General features: G+C 37.4%; 1 protein-coding gene across 6 annotated transcripts in view; it reads left to right on the top strand.

The window, feature by feature from the left end:
• Window positions 1–8,550: 8,550 nt before the first annotated feature.
• The window catches only part of LOC111864262 (coiled-coil domain-containing protein 47), a 28,685-nt gene continuing 14,255 nt past the window's right edge, over window positions 8,551–22,980 (top strand). Inside the window, exons 1-4 of one of the 6 annotated variants that reach the window (XM_023851378.1) lie at window positions 8,551–8,611; window positions 18,452–18,706; window positions 21,369–21,491; window positions 22,805–22,979. In XM_023851378.1, coding sequence (XP_023707146.1) covers window positions 8,552–8,611; window positions 18,452–18,706; window positions 21,369–21,491; window positions 22,805–22,979 — 613 coding nt within the window. In that variant the 5' untranslated portion in view covers window position 8,551. Of the gene's footprint in view, window positions 8,612–14,283; window positions 14,420–18,446; window positions 18,707–21,368; window positions 21,492–22,804; window position 22,980 lie in introns of those variants that run through there. The other 5 variants (XM_023851375.1, XM_023851374.1, XM_023851376.1 and 2 more) reach the window with 5 other exon arrangements.

Here is a 22,980-nt window from a genome sequence, read left to right as displayed (position 1 = left end):
CGTCATTTGGGAGGAAAGCAAAACTGGTAGCAGAATACAATGATTTAACAACGTTGACATCAAAGCCCATGATTGTGCACTAGGTGATTCACTTCACATCCTCAAACCCTACTTCTCTGTCAGAACAACCAGAAATGTTCTGAGTACCTTAAAAATAGACCATGGCCTCTTCCTTCCACATCCATTACAGAAATCAGGCAGCTGAAAATTGTCGTTAAATGGACACCCATCATGTTCTAGCTTAATACTGACCTTCCACTTGGAGGTTTCCTGAATGGCTGCTAAGAGGTTTCCTCATGGAAGTGTCGTTTCACATTTCTTGTTTACCAAATGTGTGCTGAGAACAGATGTTATAAACAGGGACATGCTATGGAAAGGTTTCTAAGCTAGTATATTAGCTGCCTAATAAAATTCCGCACTTTCAGAGACCTCTTCTGCAAAGTAACATCTGATGTAGAAAGGGGAAGCCTGGCAGTTCTAAATAAATGTTTAACTTGGGCTTCGAGACTGTGTGTCTATTTGTATTGTGTACAGAAGCTTAGATTGCTTGTCGAGATATATTTTGAATTCTTTATCTTTGGAACTACATGTTTTGAATTTCTGTCAAAACGAATGACAAATTTATCATCCAGATACCGGGAATTTTGTTATCTAATCTTACTACATACTGAATGACCGCTCAGCTTTGTATTCCATTGAGATACATGTCTTTTATTATGATAAGAGGTTGCAGTTTTCTTCATAAGAAGCGTGGTAGAAACGTAGGATGTTAATGTAATCAACTGCTGTTCGATCCACCAGATAACATTAATAAACACTAATAATAACAACAATGTCAAGGCCATTTCTTTTTTATGATCTAAAACGAATAAATCTATTCAATACACACAATGATATAGATGCGAAGGTCACGTGATTGTTCTTTCCCAGTGATAAAATTAAGAAGGTTGAATTGTTCGGGGCATGGGTACGAACGGGGGAAAGCAGTAAATTAATATATAAATTTGAGGTTTTCACGCCAGTGCAATTTTAAATTGAGGTCGCCTGTGTTATGACGTTATGTAACCTAGTAAATGGTTGCCATTTTTTCGGAGTCATATTCTACATTAACCTTCAGATTAAAAGTGACTTCAAGTACACTTATATCCTGAAGATTCCTGCAGTAGGTTCCTCCGAAATGTTAGTATTCACCCACCGAACTACATTTCCCAGACGACCACAATCCAAAAAATGTGACCATACATATGTTTTCGTGTACATAACAACTTTCAGTGAGACACATTTTAATCTAATAAATAATCTGTGTATGTTATACCCCTCTTAACGTGTAGCTGTTTTGCGCACGTATACATGTGGAAGTTCTATGTTCGAAACTGTGTCATGTGGAAGATATACATGGAAGCGAATTTATTCTTTTAAGAAGAAAGTGTGGAAATAAAGGAGAGAAAGAAGTTGGTGAAGGATGAAGACATAGTAGCGTGTAGACCCATTTCTAGTCAACGATCGCAAACGCGTTCCTGCTGCAAAAGTCCTCGCACAACAGCAATGGGTACTGTTGGAAACGGTGTTTTCTACCGTAGTCCGAGCCGAAATGACATAACCGAGACACGTTTAGAAGTCAGTTCAATTTATTACAGCAAGGGTTCATCTGAAAAAATCTGGTCCTGGGTCTCAAGGGGTTTGACGCCAAGATGAACTGATTGGCGGTAAACCGCCAGTCGTAAGGTAACTTTGATTTTGACAGGAGTCAGTTCAATAGGAAGAGAGCTGCTGTTAAGAGAGGGCTTGAGCCAGAAACCAGTCATTTTTAGAAGCCGTTACCAGGCAATTACTAGAGAAGACACTGTGGGCTGGAAAGGACTTAGTGTGTGCTCTAGTGAATAGTAAGGTAAGGTAAAGTTGTCCCTGTGCTTAAGTAATTAAGCACTACGCCGTGAAGGCATGTGTGTTGGTTGGTGTATAGATCCACATTTTCTTGACCTCGACATTAGTTGGAGGTGAGTGGTGAGCTTCATCCACCTGTCGCTTTACCCCCGGGGAAAGAACCCCCAGTACTCATTGGATAAGAATCTGTGTGAACCCCAGAGCCCGTCTGGACGACATGCTAGTGATTAGTAAAATGTGGAAATTAGCGATGGCGCTATAGTTAAATGTAATTACGAATTGTGTGTTAAAGTGGTCAAAAAGTCCAATAATCAATACAAAACCCCATCGAGGCTCACTCATACACGTGAATTACAGCGCCTGTTCCACAGTGGGACATGATAATAACATGTAGATTGGAAAATCTGAAGACAATATGCCATTTGGCACGCGTAGGTCAAATAAAAGGGTAATATGAAGTTGCTTCATTTGCATGTTACAATAATAAACAGGAAGATGTGAACACAGCTGAAGGTTTTTGATTAAATTCGTTTCTGCAGTGGTACTCATTAACATAAGCTTCAGTTAAAAGTAAATATAACTAGCTAAGTAAATAATGAACTCCATGGAGCAGAGTCCTTGTACTCGTTTAACTATGCAAGAAATTCCGTACATTTTGTGGAACCCGAAATTTCTTGAACCTTTTTGCAAGTTTTCACCACTAATCCCTTTCCTGAGCCAAATGAATCTAGCCCACAACCTCCCACCCTTTCCTTTAAAGTGTACCTAATATTATCCTCCTATCTGCTTCTAGGCCTTTCAGATGGTCTATTCCCTCACGGATTATGTTCAAATTTGCATGCGTTTACACACCTCTACCGCTAAATTTAACATGTTTTTCCCGCCACGTTTTCATTGAATTGATCTTGCCACTAGTATTTGGCGAAGAGAACAAATTGTGAAGCTCTTCATAATACAATTATCTTTGACCTGCCATTGCTTTCTTTCTGTTTTGTCCAAGTATTGTATTGAACGATCTATTCTCGAACACCTTCAATCCATGTTTGTTCATTAATTTGAGAGACGTTCAACAGTAGTACAGTAGGCCTGAAACAAGTACAAATATAATTATAATTTCATGCATCCTGCCGTGTTACAGTATATACAATCTCTTTATTTGACCGTCACAACACAGCAAATGTAGAACTTCAAGGACAATGCTCAGTATAGTTCTGCTACATGTTTCGGCCACAAGTGGCCACCATCAGCAAACACACTTCAACAATCGTACACCATTGAACTGCAGTGCGTAAAATTTGATACAATGCTATAAATCATTTAAGTTAATTTGCACAAGAATACAATAAGTAGGTTATTTAAAACAATAACAAGTCATATATAAAATTAAAATTTGATTGATGTTTAGTAACATCGAATCGGTCGTTGGTTTTACTTTTCATACATTTTTGTCGACGAACAACAAACTTAATACTATTTCTCTTATATTATTTTCAGATTAATTAATTCACAACATTATTGGACCTCCTACACAATTTTATAAGAAATTCGAATTTACTATTCGTCGACAAAAATGTATAAATAGTAAAACCAACGACCGATTCGATGTTACTAAACATCAATCAAATTTTAATTTTATATAGATATACTTATACTTATACTAAGTATATATACATATACTTAGATGTACAGTTACATATACTTAGATATATTTTTATATCCTGATTGCTTTTGCAGTGTAAACGGTGTTACACAACGATAACGTTTATGTCAGGCGCCGTTCACGTGAAGAGGTTGTGGCTTCTGATATGGAAGACGGATGTACTGCGATATACAGCGATATTAAACCAGAATTCCTCCTGTCTGTTAGCTAATAGGTCGAAATATTAGATTGCTTTGCTTTCGACACTGCAGTGATGTTTGATTTTTGATCTGCATGGTAATGTCAACCATGCAAATGACGAAACGGGTTACCATAATGGAACGCAAAATAATACGATCCCCTAGATCGTTTGTTTTTATATTGCTTCGTCGGATATTTTGTTTCTATGCCCATGGAGATGAATAAAAACTAAACATTGGTGATATCTGTTGGAAGAGATTATAAATTCGGTAAAGAATAATTCAGAAATGATTTAATAGACTATTAAACAAAGTCATTTAGAATCAGATAAAGTTGAAACTAACCGCAGTTAAACGTGACATAAGAAATGTATTCTTTTTTTTTTTAATATAAAATAAGCGCTAACGATTGACAAAGGTTTGAACTATTCGTTTAAGATATAGCCGGTTGATGGCGGAATATGCAGTTGTGACCAGCAGAGCGAGTGTTTCTCAACTAGTGGAACGCACACCGCTTGAGGAACTTGGCCGGTTCGGCGGGGCGTTTGATCTCTAAAATAATAATTCAGCCACACAGAATTCGCTGACACAAAAACTTTTCTATATTCTAAACACAAGCTTGTCATTAATGTTGCGTCATGATCGTATTTCTGCTAATAGACTTAAAATTGAAAGGTTCTGTCTTCTGGGATATAACACCGTGTAGTCCAATAAAAGTAGACATTTCAGAGGAACATTTCACCTCCATCTTCAGCCCTCTTCAGAACCACTGCTGTAAGAATTTAAAAATTATAGAGAACTACGTTTTATATAACATTAATAAAACAGAAAATATAATCCTCTTATCATTTTTTTTCCTTGGCGCTACAGCCCCAGTGGGCCTAGGCCTACCTCCATGAACTTCTCCGTTCACTTCGGTTTTTCTAGATCTTACACATTCAGTAGGACTCCTTGGGCGGGTGATCCCAATAGATTCACATCATGCATAGGCTGGTGCTATGATAGCATACCTTCTTACCGATGTGTTCTCGGCACTGGCGACGGCCATTTTGCAGGAATTAATTTGGCTCCGCCTATAGGTGACAGCAGTAACGCTTTCGTCACGTCCCTATGGCCATGTTGCCCACCAATAACATTGAGTTGGCAAAGCGTAGTCATGGGCGGTCTTTGTTGAAGTTATTTAACGTGAGAAATATTTGAAGGACCTTGTTAAATGATTGTGTTTACGTAATACGTTATGTACGAAGAAATTTTAGCTTTCGTCAGCAGAGGATAATAACATACACTTGGCGTTTTGCATATTACTGCGATAAATATTAACTGTTATAATTCAAATGTCAGAAGTTTTATAACAAATGTCAATATTACACTTTTATGAATCAGAGACATATCAAGCTTGATTCTGAAGTAAAATGACTAAGGTTAATCCGCTTGCAGCCACAATTGGAGATGACCTAGAAAACTGGATGTCACTTCTTCCAGGAAATTTGCAGAATATACCAATAATATATCTGGCTATTCCAGGTAAGTGTCAAACCATTCTGTAGTTGAGAGTAGGTATGCCCACTGTGTGCGGTAGGAATTCAAGTAAAGGGAAACTTATAGATACGAGTGTAGTATCAGTTACTAAGTGTTTACAGTAGGGTTCTGCAAATATTTGCACCTAGTAGACCACATTGAACCAAATTAAACATGTGGGATGTGAAGGAATCAGTAATTTGTGTAACTGAAATATTTACTACTCCTAAGACTACTGTGAGCTCGGCCATAATGTGGAAGCATAGCTCCAGTCTTTCTTAGCTTTTGGCACTTAATGAAATGAATGGTTAGCATAGCACCCCAGTAGCTTTATCCTTGTACCCATTGGATAGGAAGACTCTCAGGACCAGGTGATGAGGAGAGAAATCTCCATTCCTCTTGGAAATCAAAAACTTGATGTGTTGTATGTTATGATGGACGTGTAAATTATATTTTGTTCCCACATAGTGAAAATAGCTAATGCTAACCTGATATAAGTAATCTGACCTATCCAAAGATAATTAAACCAAATTAGTCCAAATTGTACTAACCAAATGTAGTCAGGAAGGAGTACTGCATGATAAAAGAGCCCCTGTAACATGAAATGGTAGAGAAGGGCCCACTGAGGTCTTGTTTGCATGCATTCTGTTTGGTTTATAACTTATTACCTGAATATAATAGTTACAATTGGTATGTTATATTCTTATATTAGTCTTTTAAGTCAGAATGATTGAAATATTGCAACAATTGATTGCAAGTTCTGAGATTAGACAGTGTAAGAATGTTTGTGTTAGGTGTCTTGTAATCAAAGGTAAGGTTTTATTCTCAGTAATCATTAAAGTGACTGGCTACAGGCTGGACAATTCCCAAGAGGCAGGGATTTTTCTTTCTGTCCAGACTCTATGGCCCATTAGAGCATGAAGCTGACTGCTCATATTTAAAGTGACTAGTACAATTGCTGACCATTCTCCACACCCCATATGCGTTCATGTTCAAAAGGTGTGACAGTATGATGTATAATAGAAGTATAACTTATTTGTTGTGCTTAACAAGTAATACTTGATTGACAGGATCCCATGATTCTGCTAGCTACAGCATCACACCATCATCAGGATTGTCTCCTGATGCTATACCTTTTGTGCGTCAGCTGGCAAAAGTGTTTGGTCCACTTGTGAAACGCTTTGTGTTTAATTGGTCAGTGACTCAAGAAATCACCATTAAAGAGCAGTTGCAATGTGGTGTCAGGTTTGTATGACACTTATAATTAAATGCAAATAATTTTATCTTATTTTGAATTGTTTCATTGACAATTTTGTAATTTTATCTTACTTTTTATATGGGGAATCCCTTTTTTATCCCAAAGCCCAGTTGATACATTTACTATCAATAATGGGCTCTTGTGAGTACAGTAACAAACCTTGAAGATTTATAAACATCAGGGAATTTCTTAACAATTTGAGTAACTATCAGCATCTCAAGAAAGCCTTTGCTTCATGGAGTTGGTATTAAGGTGATTAATCACGCAGCACTCACTCAAGTTTAATTGTTCAAGACATATTTTCATATAGTACTTAAGTCTTGAGGTAGAATATTGTGTTGTCTGCTTAAACCAATTACACCCATTATGAGTGTGACGTCCTATATGGACAATGTTGTGCTTGAGCATGCTGTTGCACTAGTATTGTTGCCTGAAATTTACATACGTGTAACCACTGTGTTAAGTGCAACACTTATTTCCATCTTCCATACATCTTGTTACAACATATTTTGGCCTCCCTTTGCCATCATCAGGTGTTCATACTCTTGCAAAATCTGTTGCACTGTCATCTTAGTATGTTGCTTGTGAATAGATTTTTATTTGTAATTCTTTAAAAAACTTTGAATTCTGAAAGGTTGTAAGATGACAGTGCAACATTTAGCAAGGGTATGTACACCTGATGATGGCCGAGTGAGGCTGAAACATGTTATAATAAGATTTATGAAAGATGAAATAAGTGTTGCATTTAAGATTGTAGTTACAGATGTGTGCAATCAAGGCAGCTGTATGGATAATGTCACCTTGACTTTGTTGTAATTGAAGTTTGATCCAGTTGATGGATTTGTTTAATATCTTTTTATGGTGGTGTAAGTTATAAAGGCATTCTTTTCAGAGGCCTATTGCTGCCCCCACCTGAAAAGTATACAGGGACGCAATGTTAGTATTATTTATGGTAATAGTAAAAGTATGATGATAAAGTGGTTTCCAGTGACAGGATGTCTGTATGAAATGATGTGAAAATCTGTTGATGGGTTAAGACATTGATACATGGACTGGATGATACTTTCCTAAGACAGAAAAGTATATTAGGGTTGACACAGATCATCATGAATTAATGCGTGTTTGAATGCTGTTGTGTTGATGTTTGTAGCTAGGCTGTATATTTATTCATTGCATGATGTGCATGAAGTGACTGCATGTAGAGTTAGTTGTGTGTCTTTCTCTCTCTATATGTTTCAACTTGAGAACTGCAGGATGGATTTTAATAAGTCCTACTTCCTCATTTCCTATAATCCTTAATACTAAAATGAGAGACACAAACTTGTGAGATTGTAACAACACTGGCAGCACTAAACACAGGTGTATGAAATGATGTATGGTAACATCTTTGAAAAATATGGAACTGTTGTTAAGCTGTTGTTTATTTATTTGTTTATTTTATCTTATTTATTTAATGTTTGGTAAAATGATATGATATGATGATGATATGTAAAATAACAAACTAGCTACGTACTTCAAGAAATCTATATTTAGCTTTTGGTTTGATAGCAGTAACCAAACCACTGGATTTATGCATGTAGCTACACAGACATACAAATTCTGCATTAAATATTGCTTATAAGTAAGCAGTTAAAGCATATGGATGGTACAGATCTGTGGTTTTATGTCTGAAAAATTTAACATGAAACAGTAGGCTGTAGGCCTACTTAGTATTGTTAATATGTTGGTGAAAAATATTTATAATTGTTAGGAGTATTCAGAATGCAAATGTGCAAAGAATGCACGTAGAAACTCTTGTATTCTGGCACAGATTATACCTTATCAGTCCTGTTCACAGTATCACAGATTCACCCCCGCCCTTGACTCTCTTGGGTGAAGTATCACAAAATAGTGTAATTTAGTGTAATAGGAATTGAAGCACTCTGTTTCACTGGTGACATTTCTCTGTGTGAAATTGTTTCTGTATAACCTCATGTGTCTGTTTTAGGTACCTTGATCTTCGCTTAGGAACCAAAACTGGAAACAGGAATGTATTTTTTGTTCATGGGCAATATGGAATGGAAATTGAAAAGATTCTTCAAGAAATTGATGCATTCTTATCAGACCATGAAGGTGAAATTATTTTATTAGATTTTCAACATTTTTATTCCTTTACTAAAGAAAATCATTCATATTTAATGACTTTAATAGACAGCCATTTTGGTAATAGGATGTGTCCTGTGTCACGCACACTTACACATGTTACTCTTCATTGGATGAGAGAGAAGGGCTATCAAGTAATTGTGATCTATCGTGATGATTCAGCTGTAGGTGTACCTGTGTACTGGCCTTCAAACAAGTGGCCAACTCCCTGGCCAGAAACGACATCCATAAGCACAATGATAAGATTCTTGGAGGAAAAAATTGCATTACGTCCAGCGGATGTTGGTTTTGTGACACAGTGTATTCTTACTCCCGATGTAAAGTTCTTTCTAAAGCATTGTTTTTCTTCTTTGAAAAAAAAGTGTGCAGAACCTTGTAATCATGCCATTATCCCTTGGCTTGAGGCACAGCAGCCAGGTTCCAAAGGCATTAATATTGTAATTAGTGACTTTATCAAAATGCAGAATATTCCCTTCTGCAAAACTGTAATACAGTTGAATGCCAGTCTGCTTCAGGAAGTAAGACTAAGTCAGTAGCAAACAAACAGCTGCCTACACTAACACATTTGCTAGCCTTTAGAATTGTAATTATACCCACAATCTTGTGCAGTATTGTATGTGGAAGTCTGGACGCTGTGGAGAAAAGAAGAATATCTTGCCCCTTCCAGGAATCAGACCCTGGCCATATCCCGTCACTAACTGACTGAGCTGTGCTGTCCTTGACTGTAACATTACACCTATACCATCTGATCATTTTAAATGTCCTATTACCAGAACTGTTAACTGGATTTACAGTATAGTTAGTCAGAAAAGAAAAGTGGTTGAAGCCAGAGTATGGTTTATATTTGCACCTTTTCTGGTGAATGTGCAGAATTGTGTGTGGTAATGTAATAGGATAAGCCACAGCAAAAGTTTTTTTTTTAAGAGAATTGAATAATGTCATGTAACTTTACATTAAAAGGTTGCAGGCACCATTTTGTAAGTCTGCATCTGACCCCCAGACCGTCTCTGTGGTCTAGTGGTCAGAGTTCCCCAGGTTAGATTCCTGGTGCTACCAGATTTTCTGAGAAGTAGTGGGTCTGAAACGGGGTCCACTGAGCCTTGTGAGGATAATTGAGGAGCTGTTTCAAGGAAATAGCTGTTTCAGTCTAGAAAACCGAGATTAATGGCCTCGGGGATCTGTTGCACTGACCATATGACATCCTCTATCCGCTAAAGTTGGCACTAACTTCAACAAACGGCAGTTGCTTGGTTGGTATAGTTCGCTTGCGGACTACAGGCCACGGAGTTTTGTTTTTGTTTTGTTTTTGTTTTTGCATGTGTCCCCCAGTTTCAGTTTCATTCTTTCATTGTCTTGGCTGAACTGTTTACATAGCAGTACAATGGAGTCCCATTTAATATTCCTCTGTATAAGGTTTTCCTTCATTTCATTTCAGTTTCAGTCATCCCAAGTCAAAAATCTCGTTAAGTTGCCTCCATTTTCCTCAGTTTAGTGTTCAAATCCACTACCTGCAAAAGAAACCTAAAATGGTGGCTTCTGAGAGCTTATGTCAGACATACAAATTTTAAGGAATGCAAGAGCACTTTGTGACCATGAAATTTTTCATGATGCTGTGAAACGAGCGCATGTAGTGTGGTACAAGGTGACAGTGCTAGGAGGCAATCATATATAAAACTGGTTTTACTGATTCCAATGCAGTTGTATGTCAGTCAAAGGTAACCAACACCAGAACTGCTTGTAATGGTTCATGCATATGACAGTGAGATGTGGATGAGGAATGTGATGTGGTAGTCAGAGAGGCTAATTTGTAACTATGTGACATGTGGGGCAGAGAAGTCTGCAGGGTAGCAGTTGATATGAATCCAACATTCTGATAATATGCTCACACAAATAGCAATATCTGGGCAGGAATCCTTGACCCAACAGTGCATTCCATTACTAATCATCTATTATACTTATTGTGTTATAATTCTATGAACTTTATCCTGCTTCCTAAATTTAATGAGTGTCTGAAAGTCATAAAGACTCTGGACATGCAAATCACAATCAGAAACAGTACTTTCCTGAAACACTCGTACTCACTGACGCCAGGTTTCCAACTAAATGTTAGTGTCAGTCACACTGGCATGAGTAGTCTGTTGATTGTACTCAATTATTAAACCTGATCTTAAATACATATACGATGGGGTACCCAAAAGAAACCGAACTAATTTTTTTGTGGGCAGAGCTTTTGTAGTATCGCGTTTTGCTGCTGTGAGTGCATAGAGCTAACATTCCTGAGTCAATAAGCCGACTACCGTTGCTTCAGAAGGTAAGGACTAGTTTCGGCAGAGTTTATAGTGACAACTGTTTTGTGTGATCGTCGTTTTTGCAATGGCTGATTTTCGTGAACAGCGTGCAGTGGTGAAATTCTCCTTTTTGCTCAGGAAAAGTGGAACAGAAACTCTTGAAATGTTAAAAACGGCGTACAAGGACGATGCTATGGGGAAAACTTAAGTGTTGAGTGGTTTTCCCGTTTCAAAAATGGTGAAATGTCAATTGATGACAGACCTCATTCTGGTCGTCCTTCCACGGCCCGAACACATGAAAATGTTGAAAAAATTCGTGAAATCATCAAAGAAGATTGACAACGGACCATTGAAGAAATTGTGGAGCTGTCGGGAGTGACTTGGAGCTCAGTGCAGCGAATTTTGACAGAAGATTTGGGAATGAAAAGGGTGGCTGCGAAATTCGTGCCATGACTGCTGACTGCTGAACAAAAACAAGGTCGCGTGGAAGCATGCTGTGCTTTGAAAGAAGAGTCCCGAAATGATCAAAACTTTTTTTAAAAAATTATCACTGGTGACAAAACCTGGTGCTATGCTTACGATCCTGAATCAAAGCAACAATCAAGCCAGTGGAAGACTTCAAGTTCACCTCGCCCCAAGAAAGCTCGTCAGGTGAAATCAAACATGAAAACAATGCTGATTTGTTTTTTCGATGTGAGAGGAGTCGTCCATTCAGAGTTTGTTCCGCAGGGTCAGACAGTTAACCAGGCTTTCTACTTGGAAGTTTTGAAAAAATTGCGCAACAGTTTGCGGCGGAAGCGGCCAGATTTGTGGCAGTCGGGTGACTGGTTTTTCCATCATGACAATGCCCCTGCTCACACAGCCCTGTCTGTATGACAATTCTTGACCAAAAATGGTATGACCCCTGTTCCTCACCCTCCATACTCACCCGACCTTGCCCCGTGCGACTTTTTTTTGTTTCCTCGAATGAAAAGAGACATGAAAGGAAAACGTTTTGCTGATGTTGCTGAGGTGAAGGAAAAAACGACGGAGGCGCTGTCAAGCATCTCAAAAGATGAATTTAGACAATGTTTTGAAAAATGGAATAAAAGACTAGACAAGTGTATTAGTGTAAGTGGAGAGTACTTTCAAGAGGATTGAAGGTTTGTGCTTAAGATTTGAATAAATAAGTTTAAAAAATAAGCTCGGTTTCTTTTGGGTACCCCCTCGTACTCCATTTAACAGGTGGCTTACTTATTTAATCAGTGAAACAAATATATCATATACAGATGTTTAATTTAATACTTCTAGCTCTAAAGGTTCCTCATGAGAGCTGTACCAGCTCAGACAGTAACTAACTATACTGTGGGCTAAATGACCAGCGACAACTGCATCTGGAGTGGCTCTGAGGTATGTCTCGCCTCCTCTCCAGAGCGTATCAGGCCCTTTCCTTGGTGGTAAAGCAGCCAGGGCATGAAGTTGACTGCTCACCTTTGTCTAATGCCAAGGTCAGGACTGCAGTCTCTCACACATCTTAATGGCATAACTGTTAAGCAATCATGGGAGCAACATTACTTTTGTTAAGTAAGTAGGTTTCTCTTTGTTGTCATTGTCACCTGTTAGTGTTTCTGCAGTGACAAGAAGTTGAAGAAGCATAACAGGGAGCTTCATAACTTGTACTCTTCTCCAAGTATAATTAGAATGATCAAGTTAAGGAGGATTGGATGGGCAGGGCATGTAGCATGAAGGGAGAGATGAGGAATGCATATAAGATATTGGTGGGAAAGCTGGAAGGAAGGGGACCACTGGGAAGACCAAGATATAGGTGGGTGGGCAATGTTAAAATGAATCTTAGAGGTATAGGATGGGATGGTATAGATTGGATTAATCTGGCTCAGGATAGTGACCAGTGGAGGGCTCTTGTGAACATGTAATGAACCTTCAGGTTCCATAAAATTTAAAAATAAAATTGGATGTTTTTAATCACATGTTTACGTGGTTTCAAAATAATCAATTAGTGTTAAATCTGGATAAAACAAAAATGATAAAATTCACCCCAACAGCAGCTATGAGCTACCCTCTATATACATTGTTTTTTAACAAATAGCTGAAAGAAGTAGAAACGATAAAATTTCTTGGTTTGCAACTGGACAGTCATCTGACTTGTAAGGGACATATCGATTTTTTGCTTCACAAGTTGAGCACAGTTGGTTTTCTAATGCGAAAATTATCCTATATATTAAATATAAATAGTCTTAAAGCTGTATATTATGCATATTATCATTCATTGGTAAAATATGGAATAATATATTGGGGAAATACATCAGACAGTCATAAGGTCTTTGTTATACAAAAGACCATAATAAAAATAATGATGGGAGTGGGCACAACTCATACATGTAGAGATCTATTTAAAAAGCTTGACATATTACCAATCCCATGTGTATATTTGCTTTCATTGATGACATTTGTTGTTAATAATTTGGATAAGTTTCAAATCAGTAGCTCTGTATATGTGATTGGTACCAGAAGGAATGACCACCTTCATATACCTTCAACACATTTATCATCCTATCAAAGAGGGGTGTATTATACAGGCGTCAAGCTATTTAACACTCTGCCGTCAAATATCACAGTTTTAAAAAAATGATAAAAAGCAATTTAGGTTTGTTTTACAAAATTATTTGCAAAGTAACGTATTTTACTCTATTGATGAATTTGTCGAGCATGCAAGGGGCTCAAAAGTTAAGAGTTAATAAATGGTCTTTGTATGTGAATTATATATTGTTGAGACTTGCTTGTTGTAAGTGTAGTAGTATGTATGATCTCTGTTTTTGTTATGAATTATAGCTGTTTTAATGATACAGCTTGCCAGAGTGTGTGTGTGCGTGCGTGCGTGTGGAATGGCAAGGTGTGAATTTGACTGTGGTTTTTCCACGACCCATGTGTGTTGTCCTGACAACTTGAGCTATCAGTGAGAGGCCTGATTATATATTTTATTGGACAAAGGACGAATGATGTGTAGTCATCATGAATTTGTAATATGTGACATGTTTTATATCCAGCCCTACGGGGAGATTATTGGATCCATGAAATGAAAATAAATGTAAATGTAAAGGTCAGAATATGTTTCTTGTATGTAAATCCCCAGTGTGAGACTGTTCTGTGCTTCAGTATTCCCGAAATATATTTATTGCCATTCTTGTGGACTATTTGAACCTGCACATATGTTGGAACGCGTCTAGTTCGGATCCATTATAGCATACGTTTTTACCGATCGTGCTGTTGGCACTGGCGGCGGCCATATTGTATCCATAGGTTCGTTGCTGCGTATAGATGGCGGCAAGAGGATATGTCGCCCGCAAATGATATTGAGTTGGCAGGGTATGTGTGTAGTCTGTTGCTAGGAAAGCAGTGGGAAGCGGTTAGAAGTTTTATTTTCTGTAATCTGGAGTTTTCAATAGGTGTGAAAGATTGTGAGTGAGTTGACTCTTTTCATTTGGAAAATAGAGTAAGAAATCTCATCTTTTACCATTTACCATAACTGCACCATATGTACTTTTCAGTATTTTATACAGTAAATCTTTTTTTTTTTTTAACGTGGAGACTGCTGCTAGTATGACACTGCTGTATTTGAAGGCAAGGGATTACAATTACGTATCCATAGTCACTCATATAGCTGAGCCCTTCTTGAGAAGCCACCAATCCACTCGAGAACATCCCAGAATTTTATGGAACCCGAAGGTTCAATACTGTGTTCACAAGAGCCATCTACTTGTCCATATATTGAGCCAGATAATTCCAATCCATCCCATCCTCTCTAAGATCCATTTTAATATTGCCCATCAACCAACGCCTTGGTCTTTGTAGTGGTTTCTTCTGGATTTCCCACCAATATCCTATATGCATTCCTCTTCTCCATTCATGCTACATGCCCTGCTCATCTCATCCTCCTTGACTTGATCATTCTGATTATATTTGGAGAAGAGTACAAGTTATGTAGCTTCTCATTATGCAGTTCTCTCCAGCCTCATGTCAGTTCATCTCTCGTTGGCCAAAATATTCTCCTTAGCATCCTGTTCTGTAAACATCTTCAGTCTGTGTTCCTCCCTTAAAGTCAGAGTCCAGGTTTCACGCCCACACAGTACCACTGGCAAAATTATAGTTGTATATTCTAATTTTTATGTCTAGACAGCATACAAGAAGACAAAAGGTTCTGGACTGAATGGTAGCAAGCATTACCCGGACTCACTCGCCTCTTAATTTCCCCCTGAATCAGGTTATGATTTGTTATAGTTGTTCCCAAATATCTGAACTATATCCATAGTACTGTATATATATTACATCTTAGCTGATGAGATTGACGTATCAGATCAAATTGACTACGCTTTCTTTTGAATGTTCAATACTGCTGGTAGTGAATTTGACTAGGAACATTAGTCACGACATGAAATATATCACTTAAGGTTTGGTTTGGTTTTGTTAGATTACAGTTTATATAAGGGGAAGTGCAATGTTTTGTCTGTTCTGTCTGCACTTCATATTGGTTCCTGCTAGTATCTTAGTTTTGAGTACAGTTAATTTTATGTACTGAGGGACCCAAAGCCCATTCTTCAGGTTTCACAGAACTGATCCATTCTAAAATATAGCCACTAATTTCACTCACTGCTTTTAAGTTAATGCTAACCCAGCTATATTTGTTTGTATCAGTTTCATGTTTGTAATATATTTTAGCTTAATATTTTCTCTCCTTCAATTTTGAAAGCATGAGTAATGCTGTTTTGTGGGTTAATTAGTATCACTGTATAATGTTGCCCTAGCCTGCCTTCTGTTTAACATAGCGGTAAAGAAGGTAATTAGAGATGCAGGCATTAACGTTAGAGGAACTGTCTTTTGTAAGTCAGTTCAAATTTTGGCGTTTGCAGATGACATTGGTGTAATTGGAAGAACAGAAAGAGCTATAAAAAGAGATTTTATTAATTTGGAAAGGGCAGCAAAAAGAGGCATCTGCAAATTAATCAAAATCTAAAAAAATACAAGCAAGTAGTTAGTTAGTTAGTTAGTTATTTAGAGAGGGTGGGTTTCCCCATGCACTGCGACCAGTTTGATCTATTGTGCTTCCCTCTATGATATTCTACCAGTCTCTTTAACCTACCGATAAATGGTGCGTACCATCAGTCCCGCCGAGCAAGCGAGTTCGGCCACTTGCTTAGCGGTGTCTATAATGCTTCCCCCATCTATCAAGAGGCCTTAGAGGCTATTGTGCGGGAAACATCCTGGAATTTGGCTCAGTGATCCCCTTTGGGGATATGAGGTTCTTTTACGTGCCGTAAACTTACGACACGGGACACACAGCTTAAAGTCCCTCCCAGAGGACTTGTTCCCTGAATTTTTCCGCCCTTAAAATTTCGACCTCCGCTGGGTATTTGAACCCGCGTACCACGAGTCATGAGGTGGGAACGTTACCTCTAGACTGTGGAGGCTGCTTACAAGCAAGTAACTTAGGAAGACTGCACTAATTGATCTGCACATATAGAAATTAGTTCATATGAGTTTGAGTTTGTACATCGTTTGACTTGCCTTGGATCAGAGGTTAATTGTAAAAGTGACATCAGTGATGAAATAAAATGTGTACTCTCAGCAAATAGATGTCTCCATGGCCTTAGGAAACACCTGAAGTCTCAGTTAATACCCAGGAAAACCAAAATTATGATGCACAAACAACCTGTAAGTAAGTAAGTAACCAGCTACTGCTTTCTGCATTCACAAGCCATTCACCTGCTCTGAAGATGGAGGTGATACGTTCCTCTGAAACGTCGGCCAAAACAAAGAATACACGGCGCCAAAACCCAGAAGACGACTTTCTTCAACCTGTAAGACCGTTGCTGTCATATGCCTCTGAAACCTGGCCATTGTCATGACTGGATGAAAGACTGTTAAGTATCTTTGAAAGGAGAAGGAACTAGGAAAGTGGGAAGACCAAGATTGAGATGGAAAGAATTTGTGTGGCAGGATGTTAGAATTTTGGGCATAAGAAAATGGAGGAGTGTGGCATCGAATAGAGAAGGACGGCGAGCAATTCTGAAGAGAGCCAGAGCCCAGCCCCCACAGGGCTGACATGCCATTGATGATGGTGGTGATTGTGTGTAATAAGTTTTCTTGGCACCAGTTATATTATTAGTAACTGAACAACAGAGAAAATCCTATGGTGTTTAGTCTTGATGCTGGAAAGCATTATTAAATAACATGTAAAAGAAAAAAAAATGAAACTGTCAGAACAGAAAACAAGGGAAACAGTAAAACTCTTTGACGGTGAGCACAATTGCCACATTAACTGAGTAAACTCCGAACCTGAATGTGTTGATATAATGAGACATCAATGCAATAAGTATTGGTAGCATGTGTTGTGACCCATGCAACATTCCTTCTGAGACACATCCCTTCGCATATCACCTAAATCACAACAAATTTTCCATTGAGTTGGAGGAGGTATCTACCAGTGTTGGTCCATAAATGTATTGGCTGTTGTCAGCAACTTGTCATATGGATTTAAATTCATGTTTTGAGATATTAGTTTGGTCTTGGCCATGCTTTTACACCAAGATTTATGAGAATATGTTAGAGTACTGCATGATGGCCATCACTGAATCAAAACCCTGGTACTGAACATCGTGGTGAAGAGTGTTATGTTGGCAACTCTCAAATACTGAAATATAATGTTAGAGTTGGCAACATCATAGTAAACAATTTAAGAACTAGGTTATGTCTTGTTACCTAAGTGATGTTTACTGTTATGTGTAACAACAGTATCTTTATATTGTTACGTGTTACTATGGTTATAAGCCTGTATGTATATATAAGGCGTACTTCTGTATCAAATATCAGTGTCTTAATAAAGCAGGAGTAGAGTGAACACTGATTCTCACTTATCATTCGATCCACGTGGAAGTAACAAAAATAACAAAGAGGTAGCACCTCTGTTTCTTATTCAGGAGGTTCATGTTCAGGTCTTGTTCTGGAGACCAGTTATCCTGATTGAGTTTCTTCAGTTTTCTCCAGATCCTCAGCAAATGCCAGGATAGTACCATAAATTAGGCCATAACTGCTCCCTTCTACATCCTTTAGAATTCATTATTCATTAATAATTCTAGCATTCACAGCTATATGCTCGTAGTCTGAACTGCTGATAGCATTGGCATGTAAATTATTATAAATAAATAATTAAGTAAATAGAACTATGGTCACCACACAATCTGCTTCTGTACTACATTGAACACACACACTAAGCTGAAGCAGTGTACATACTGTATTCATAAAGTTATTTTTATAAATATATGTTAAAGAGATCATAATGGATTCATTGTCATAAGGATTAAGCTCCATCTTTGCAGTCAGTTACTCCCACTGAACATAAAATGGTGTGGGTCTGCCATGATTTGACTGTATTTTTGTGTCCTCCTTTACTGTAGTATAGAACTGATTGTTATTTTGGAATTAATTTGTGACTTACATTTAAAAATAAGCTTTCTCTTATGAAGGACAGATGACAATAAGGCTGGCTCTTGTTGTGCTGCATATTGTACTTGTTGGTACACAAATCTGGGCCTCATCTCACTACAGAGAGGATTTGGAGGATAATGAGTTTGCTGAGTTTGAAGACTTTGAAGAGGATGAAGAAGATTCTGTACCAAAAGAAGCAGATGAGCAACAAGCACAGGCACAGAAGGGAAGGAAAGGTGCAGATGTTCAGGAGTTAGATGAAGAGGAGGATGAGGAAGAAGATGAAGATGTTGTTGAGGTGTGTAATAATAATGAGACTAGTTAGGTTGGCCTCCAAATAAAAATTTTGGGAATAATTAGATGTGATTAACTTGAGCATGGGCCCTTGGAGGAACAATTATGGACATTTGTGTTCCTAAAAATGGGAAATTTCTTGAACAACCACCAAACATTGTAGTTGAGAAGCCAGCACTCCCACTTCACATTTAACAGTTGTAGGTTCGAATCTCAGTCCAAAAGCTAGGTATCCTGACTGAGGTTCTTGTGGTTTCCTTCAGCCCCCATGCCACGTTAGTACATTAAATTATGCCATGACCACTTCCTTTCTTGTAATTTCCTGTTGATTATTCACTCATCATCCCATCATTTGATAGTGTATACTCATACCAAGTGAAAGTGTCTAAAGCAGAAATAAGTAAATCTTGATCAGCTCAGTGGCTTTGAGCTTCTCAAAACAACTGCCCAGTGAAGTTTGTTAATTAGTTAAACTTGATAACAAATGTAGTATGTTTGAAGGAACAGTTCTATGAAGAAATATTTTTAAACATAATGGAAATAAAGGTGGTATTATATTGTCACGTTTCCCGGTAATGTGACAAGTAATTAATGGGTTCCAGATTAGATGAAGCGATTTATTGGTTATTCACCAGGCAGAAGTACAGTTGGTTGTAACACAATTTTACTGTAACTATAACACTTCGTAACTACAAACATTGACAGTCTAAACGTTACTGTAACTACGCCACATAAAATAAAGACTTCACTTCTGACTTCTGTCTGGTCTGTCTTCTGTTGGTCAGTTCTCTCCCTGAGGTAGGTTCTGGTTGAACTGTATGGAGATGATCTCCATTGCATTCTTTTCTGTTACTATGCTTTGGAATTTTGTTGTTGAGTGAATGGAGAACATTTCTGTATGTGTTGCCTAGGAATCGACATGAATCTGTATGCAATGCATTGCTTCTTCAGTCATATTGCTGTGGAAACATGATTACTGAGCCATTGCCTAGCAATGGGCGCCTAGCTCTGCCTCCACTATTGAGGCTTTCAGGCATCATGCCACAGTATTTTACAGGGAAAGATTTGAAGTGCAATAATAGTTTTTTTTTTTTTGCCTGTTGGTACTCACAGGATGTGGTAGTCTTGACATAATACACTGGACTCTCATTCAGAGGGCTCTGAGTTTGATCCCGGGTCACATATTTGTAGGTTTTTTATCTTCATTGTATTATTTATTTCAGACAATATATTTCCGTCTATACTGCAACTTATTATTATCCCCCTTCTCGCATGTTTCAGCCATACATGGCCATCATCAGGTGTGTCTAATTCGCTAAAATTGTTACACTGTATGGAATGTCCAATTTCTCATATCACATGTGAATGCAATGTCTCATGACTTAAAATAAATGGACTTTAATTAAAATCAATAAAAACTAGTCAGAATTTAGTTAAAATTTCAATATTTTGCATGGGGGCGTCATCCATCCATCCAAATGACATGGTTTAAGGTCTCCTTGTTTGGATTTATTTGCGCAACGACATGGATGTTTGTTTGTTATCGTGTAGTTCCCAGGTATGTTGGTGTAGTTATCATGTATGCCCCTTTGACTGTAGGTTCTTCATCCAGCCTCTGTAGTAGTGTTATTTATCATTCTTTGTATGTAGATCTTCATTGTATTGTATGATACATGATTATATACATTATAAGTGCCTCTGGTACTGCACCACATATTTTCATGACAAGTTTTATGTAGCAAAACCACTTTCTATTTTCTTGTTTTTCATGGCCTAAGACAGAATTTCCGTTGATTAAAGTGTGGTAACAAATTGTCAAGAAAAGCAGGAAATATTTTTCTAAGTTGATTATTTAACAACACTTTCAGTATTAAAACTATGTAGCATCAAAAGAAATATTTTACTCTCACTATAAACACAGATGTCACTGAGAATGACCGTCTTTTTTGTTAGTTGGAAAGACTGTCATCTCACAAGGTACACAAAATGTATACAAAAGTATGCAGTCTACACAACAGTATTCTGTATTTAGGACAAGTAGACACTATAGTATCAACATATATTTTTATTGATGATGTTTATGTTGATACAATAGTGTCTACTTTGTTTGAAATACAAAATACTGTTGTGTAGACTGCATACTTTTGTATACATTTTGTTTACCTTGTTTATGAGACTGTCATCTCATTTGTGTTCAACATTGTTGCCAAGTAGCTGATTTAAAACAGTAATCCTACAAGCAGCAATATAAATTTCTGATATGGGAAATAACAGCAACATATTTGTCAAAAATTATAACCCAAAATACTCAACTGTCAAAAAATATCAGCAATTGCAATTCCGGAATGATGTAGGTGTTGAAAAATTGTTAGATGCTGCTCCAAGCATTAGGCAAGCTCTTTCGCAGGCTGTACATGTATTGCTCAACTAAAGGTGAGCATTTGCATTACTGGAACAGTATGCTGCTTACTTGCAAACTTCAAAGTTTCATATATAAGACTGTTCTCAACCTATTGAAATGGATGAAAAATTGTTGAGGTTTTAGTTCCTAGTTTCAGTTGGTGCTCATTTGACTGTGCTCATATGCTACAAGTGCTGGCAGTTGATGTACTGCACCAGAATTAAAGAACTGATAGCAGATATGAAGTATATGTGTAATATTTCAGGATGATGAAAGTGAATTTGACCACTTTCAAGATGAAGAGGAGTTTGAGGGCTTTGACAGTGAACGAGCAGGTGGCAGTGGCAAGTTAGATGACAAGGAAGCACCAAAAATTACCATAACTAAGGTATGAGAAAAACAGACAAAAGAGATTTAATCCGTGGATTTAATTACAGATGTAAGCTCTAGCTTGCAAGGCCTTTATCATTTTAATGAGTGCTGTCTGTTAATACAGTTAAATGTCATGATATATAACTTCACCATTTCTCAGAAGTGTATTTGTAAAAATGAAAGGTTATGGAAAGGTGTAGTACAACTTGAAAACTACACTATTACCAGTAGATGATTGTAGAGACTAGTGATGAAACTATGTCTCTGTCTTTCATTTTTTATGAGGATGCCATTTTCCTTGCTCTCTGTGCGGCCTAAGTATCTTATCAGTCGGTTTTCCTTTCAGTGGTGTGTTTCTGGTTCTTATTTCCTATTTTTCTTACCTGTCTCATTAGTGTTAATTGTTAGATGATTAGTTGAAGTATCCCATGTTTCATAATTTGCATGTTACTACAGTAGTGTTAATTGAGAAATAAACTGGCAACTCTGTGTGAAGAAATACGGTATATAGCTTTTTACAAAACTTCTTAGCATCAATCTTTGTGTACTAGCAGTGTAAAATTAATTGGTGTGCCAGTACATTAAAGATTATTTTTCAACTCTTTTTCTTTGTTTCTAATGATGGAATTCTTGATGGCATTCTATTCTTAACGAAATAACATTTTGTTTAATTGAATGCAGTATACCAGAAACCTCTGTGTTTGAACTTTTTCAATAACAGACTTCTTGATGTCAAGTTACATTTCAAATATGCATAGCTTTGAAACCATTGAAAATAGGACTCGTATTGTTATAGTATTTTCCACTCAGAATAAACTCAGGAATCAGTTCATGAAGTAAAAAGATAAATTCATGAGATAATTTGTATAGTTCAGGCAGGCTAAAAAACAGTGTTAGATGAAACAAGGCCCAGTGACCTCCCTGTACTACAGATCATTTATCTCAGCATACAGTACTATGCAGCTTGCAGTCTCTATGAAAGTAATTAAAAATGTTCATGACTCACATATTTTGCTATATAGAGATTTTACTATATTTTAATTGTAATTAACATAATTTTTTCATGTAATGAATAAATTTATTTTAACTATGGATTAACGATCCCTAATATCATCACGCAGCCCTGTCTGCCTTGAGAAAACATTGATCAGCAGTGATGTCAAGAGTTGATTAAGATCTGACAGCAGAGTCACATTCTTCCACAGAAATTGGGTTTGCTAGGATTCATGAAAGTGAAGCCAGAGTACAAAATTTGGATTATGAAGATAGTAGCCTTCATAGTTACCACTTTGAGAACCTCAGATCTCACATGTCGATTATGTTTTGCAGGTTCCATTGCATTTTCGAACCAATTGGGACAGCTTCTATCTGGAGATGCTGATGATTGCTGGGTTGGTGGTTTACTCATTGAACTTTTTTGCAGGGAAAAGCAAGAATAACAAACTAGCAAATGCTTGGTTTACCTCACACAGAAGTTTGCTGGAGGAGAATTTTAGTCTTGTAGG

Source organism: Cryptotermes secundus, unplaced genomic scaffold (genome assembly GCF_002891405.2).
Source record: "Cryptotermes secundus unplaced genomic scaffold, Csec_1.0 scaffold33, whole genome shotgun sequence".
NCBI classification, from domain to species: domain Eukaryota; kingdom Metazoa; phylum Arthropoda; class Insecta; order Blattodea; family Kalotermitidae; genus Cryptotermes; species Cryptotermes secundus.
Note: the sequence above shows the minus strand (reverse complement) of the source record. Positions and strands in the feature narration are given on the sequence as shown.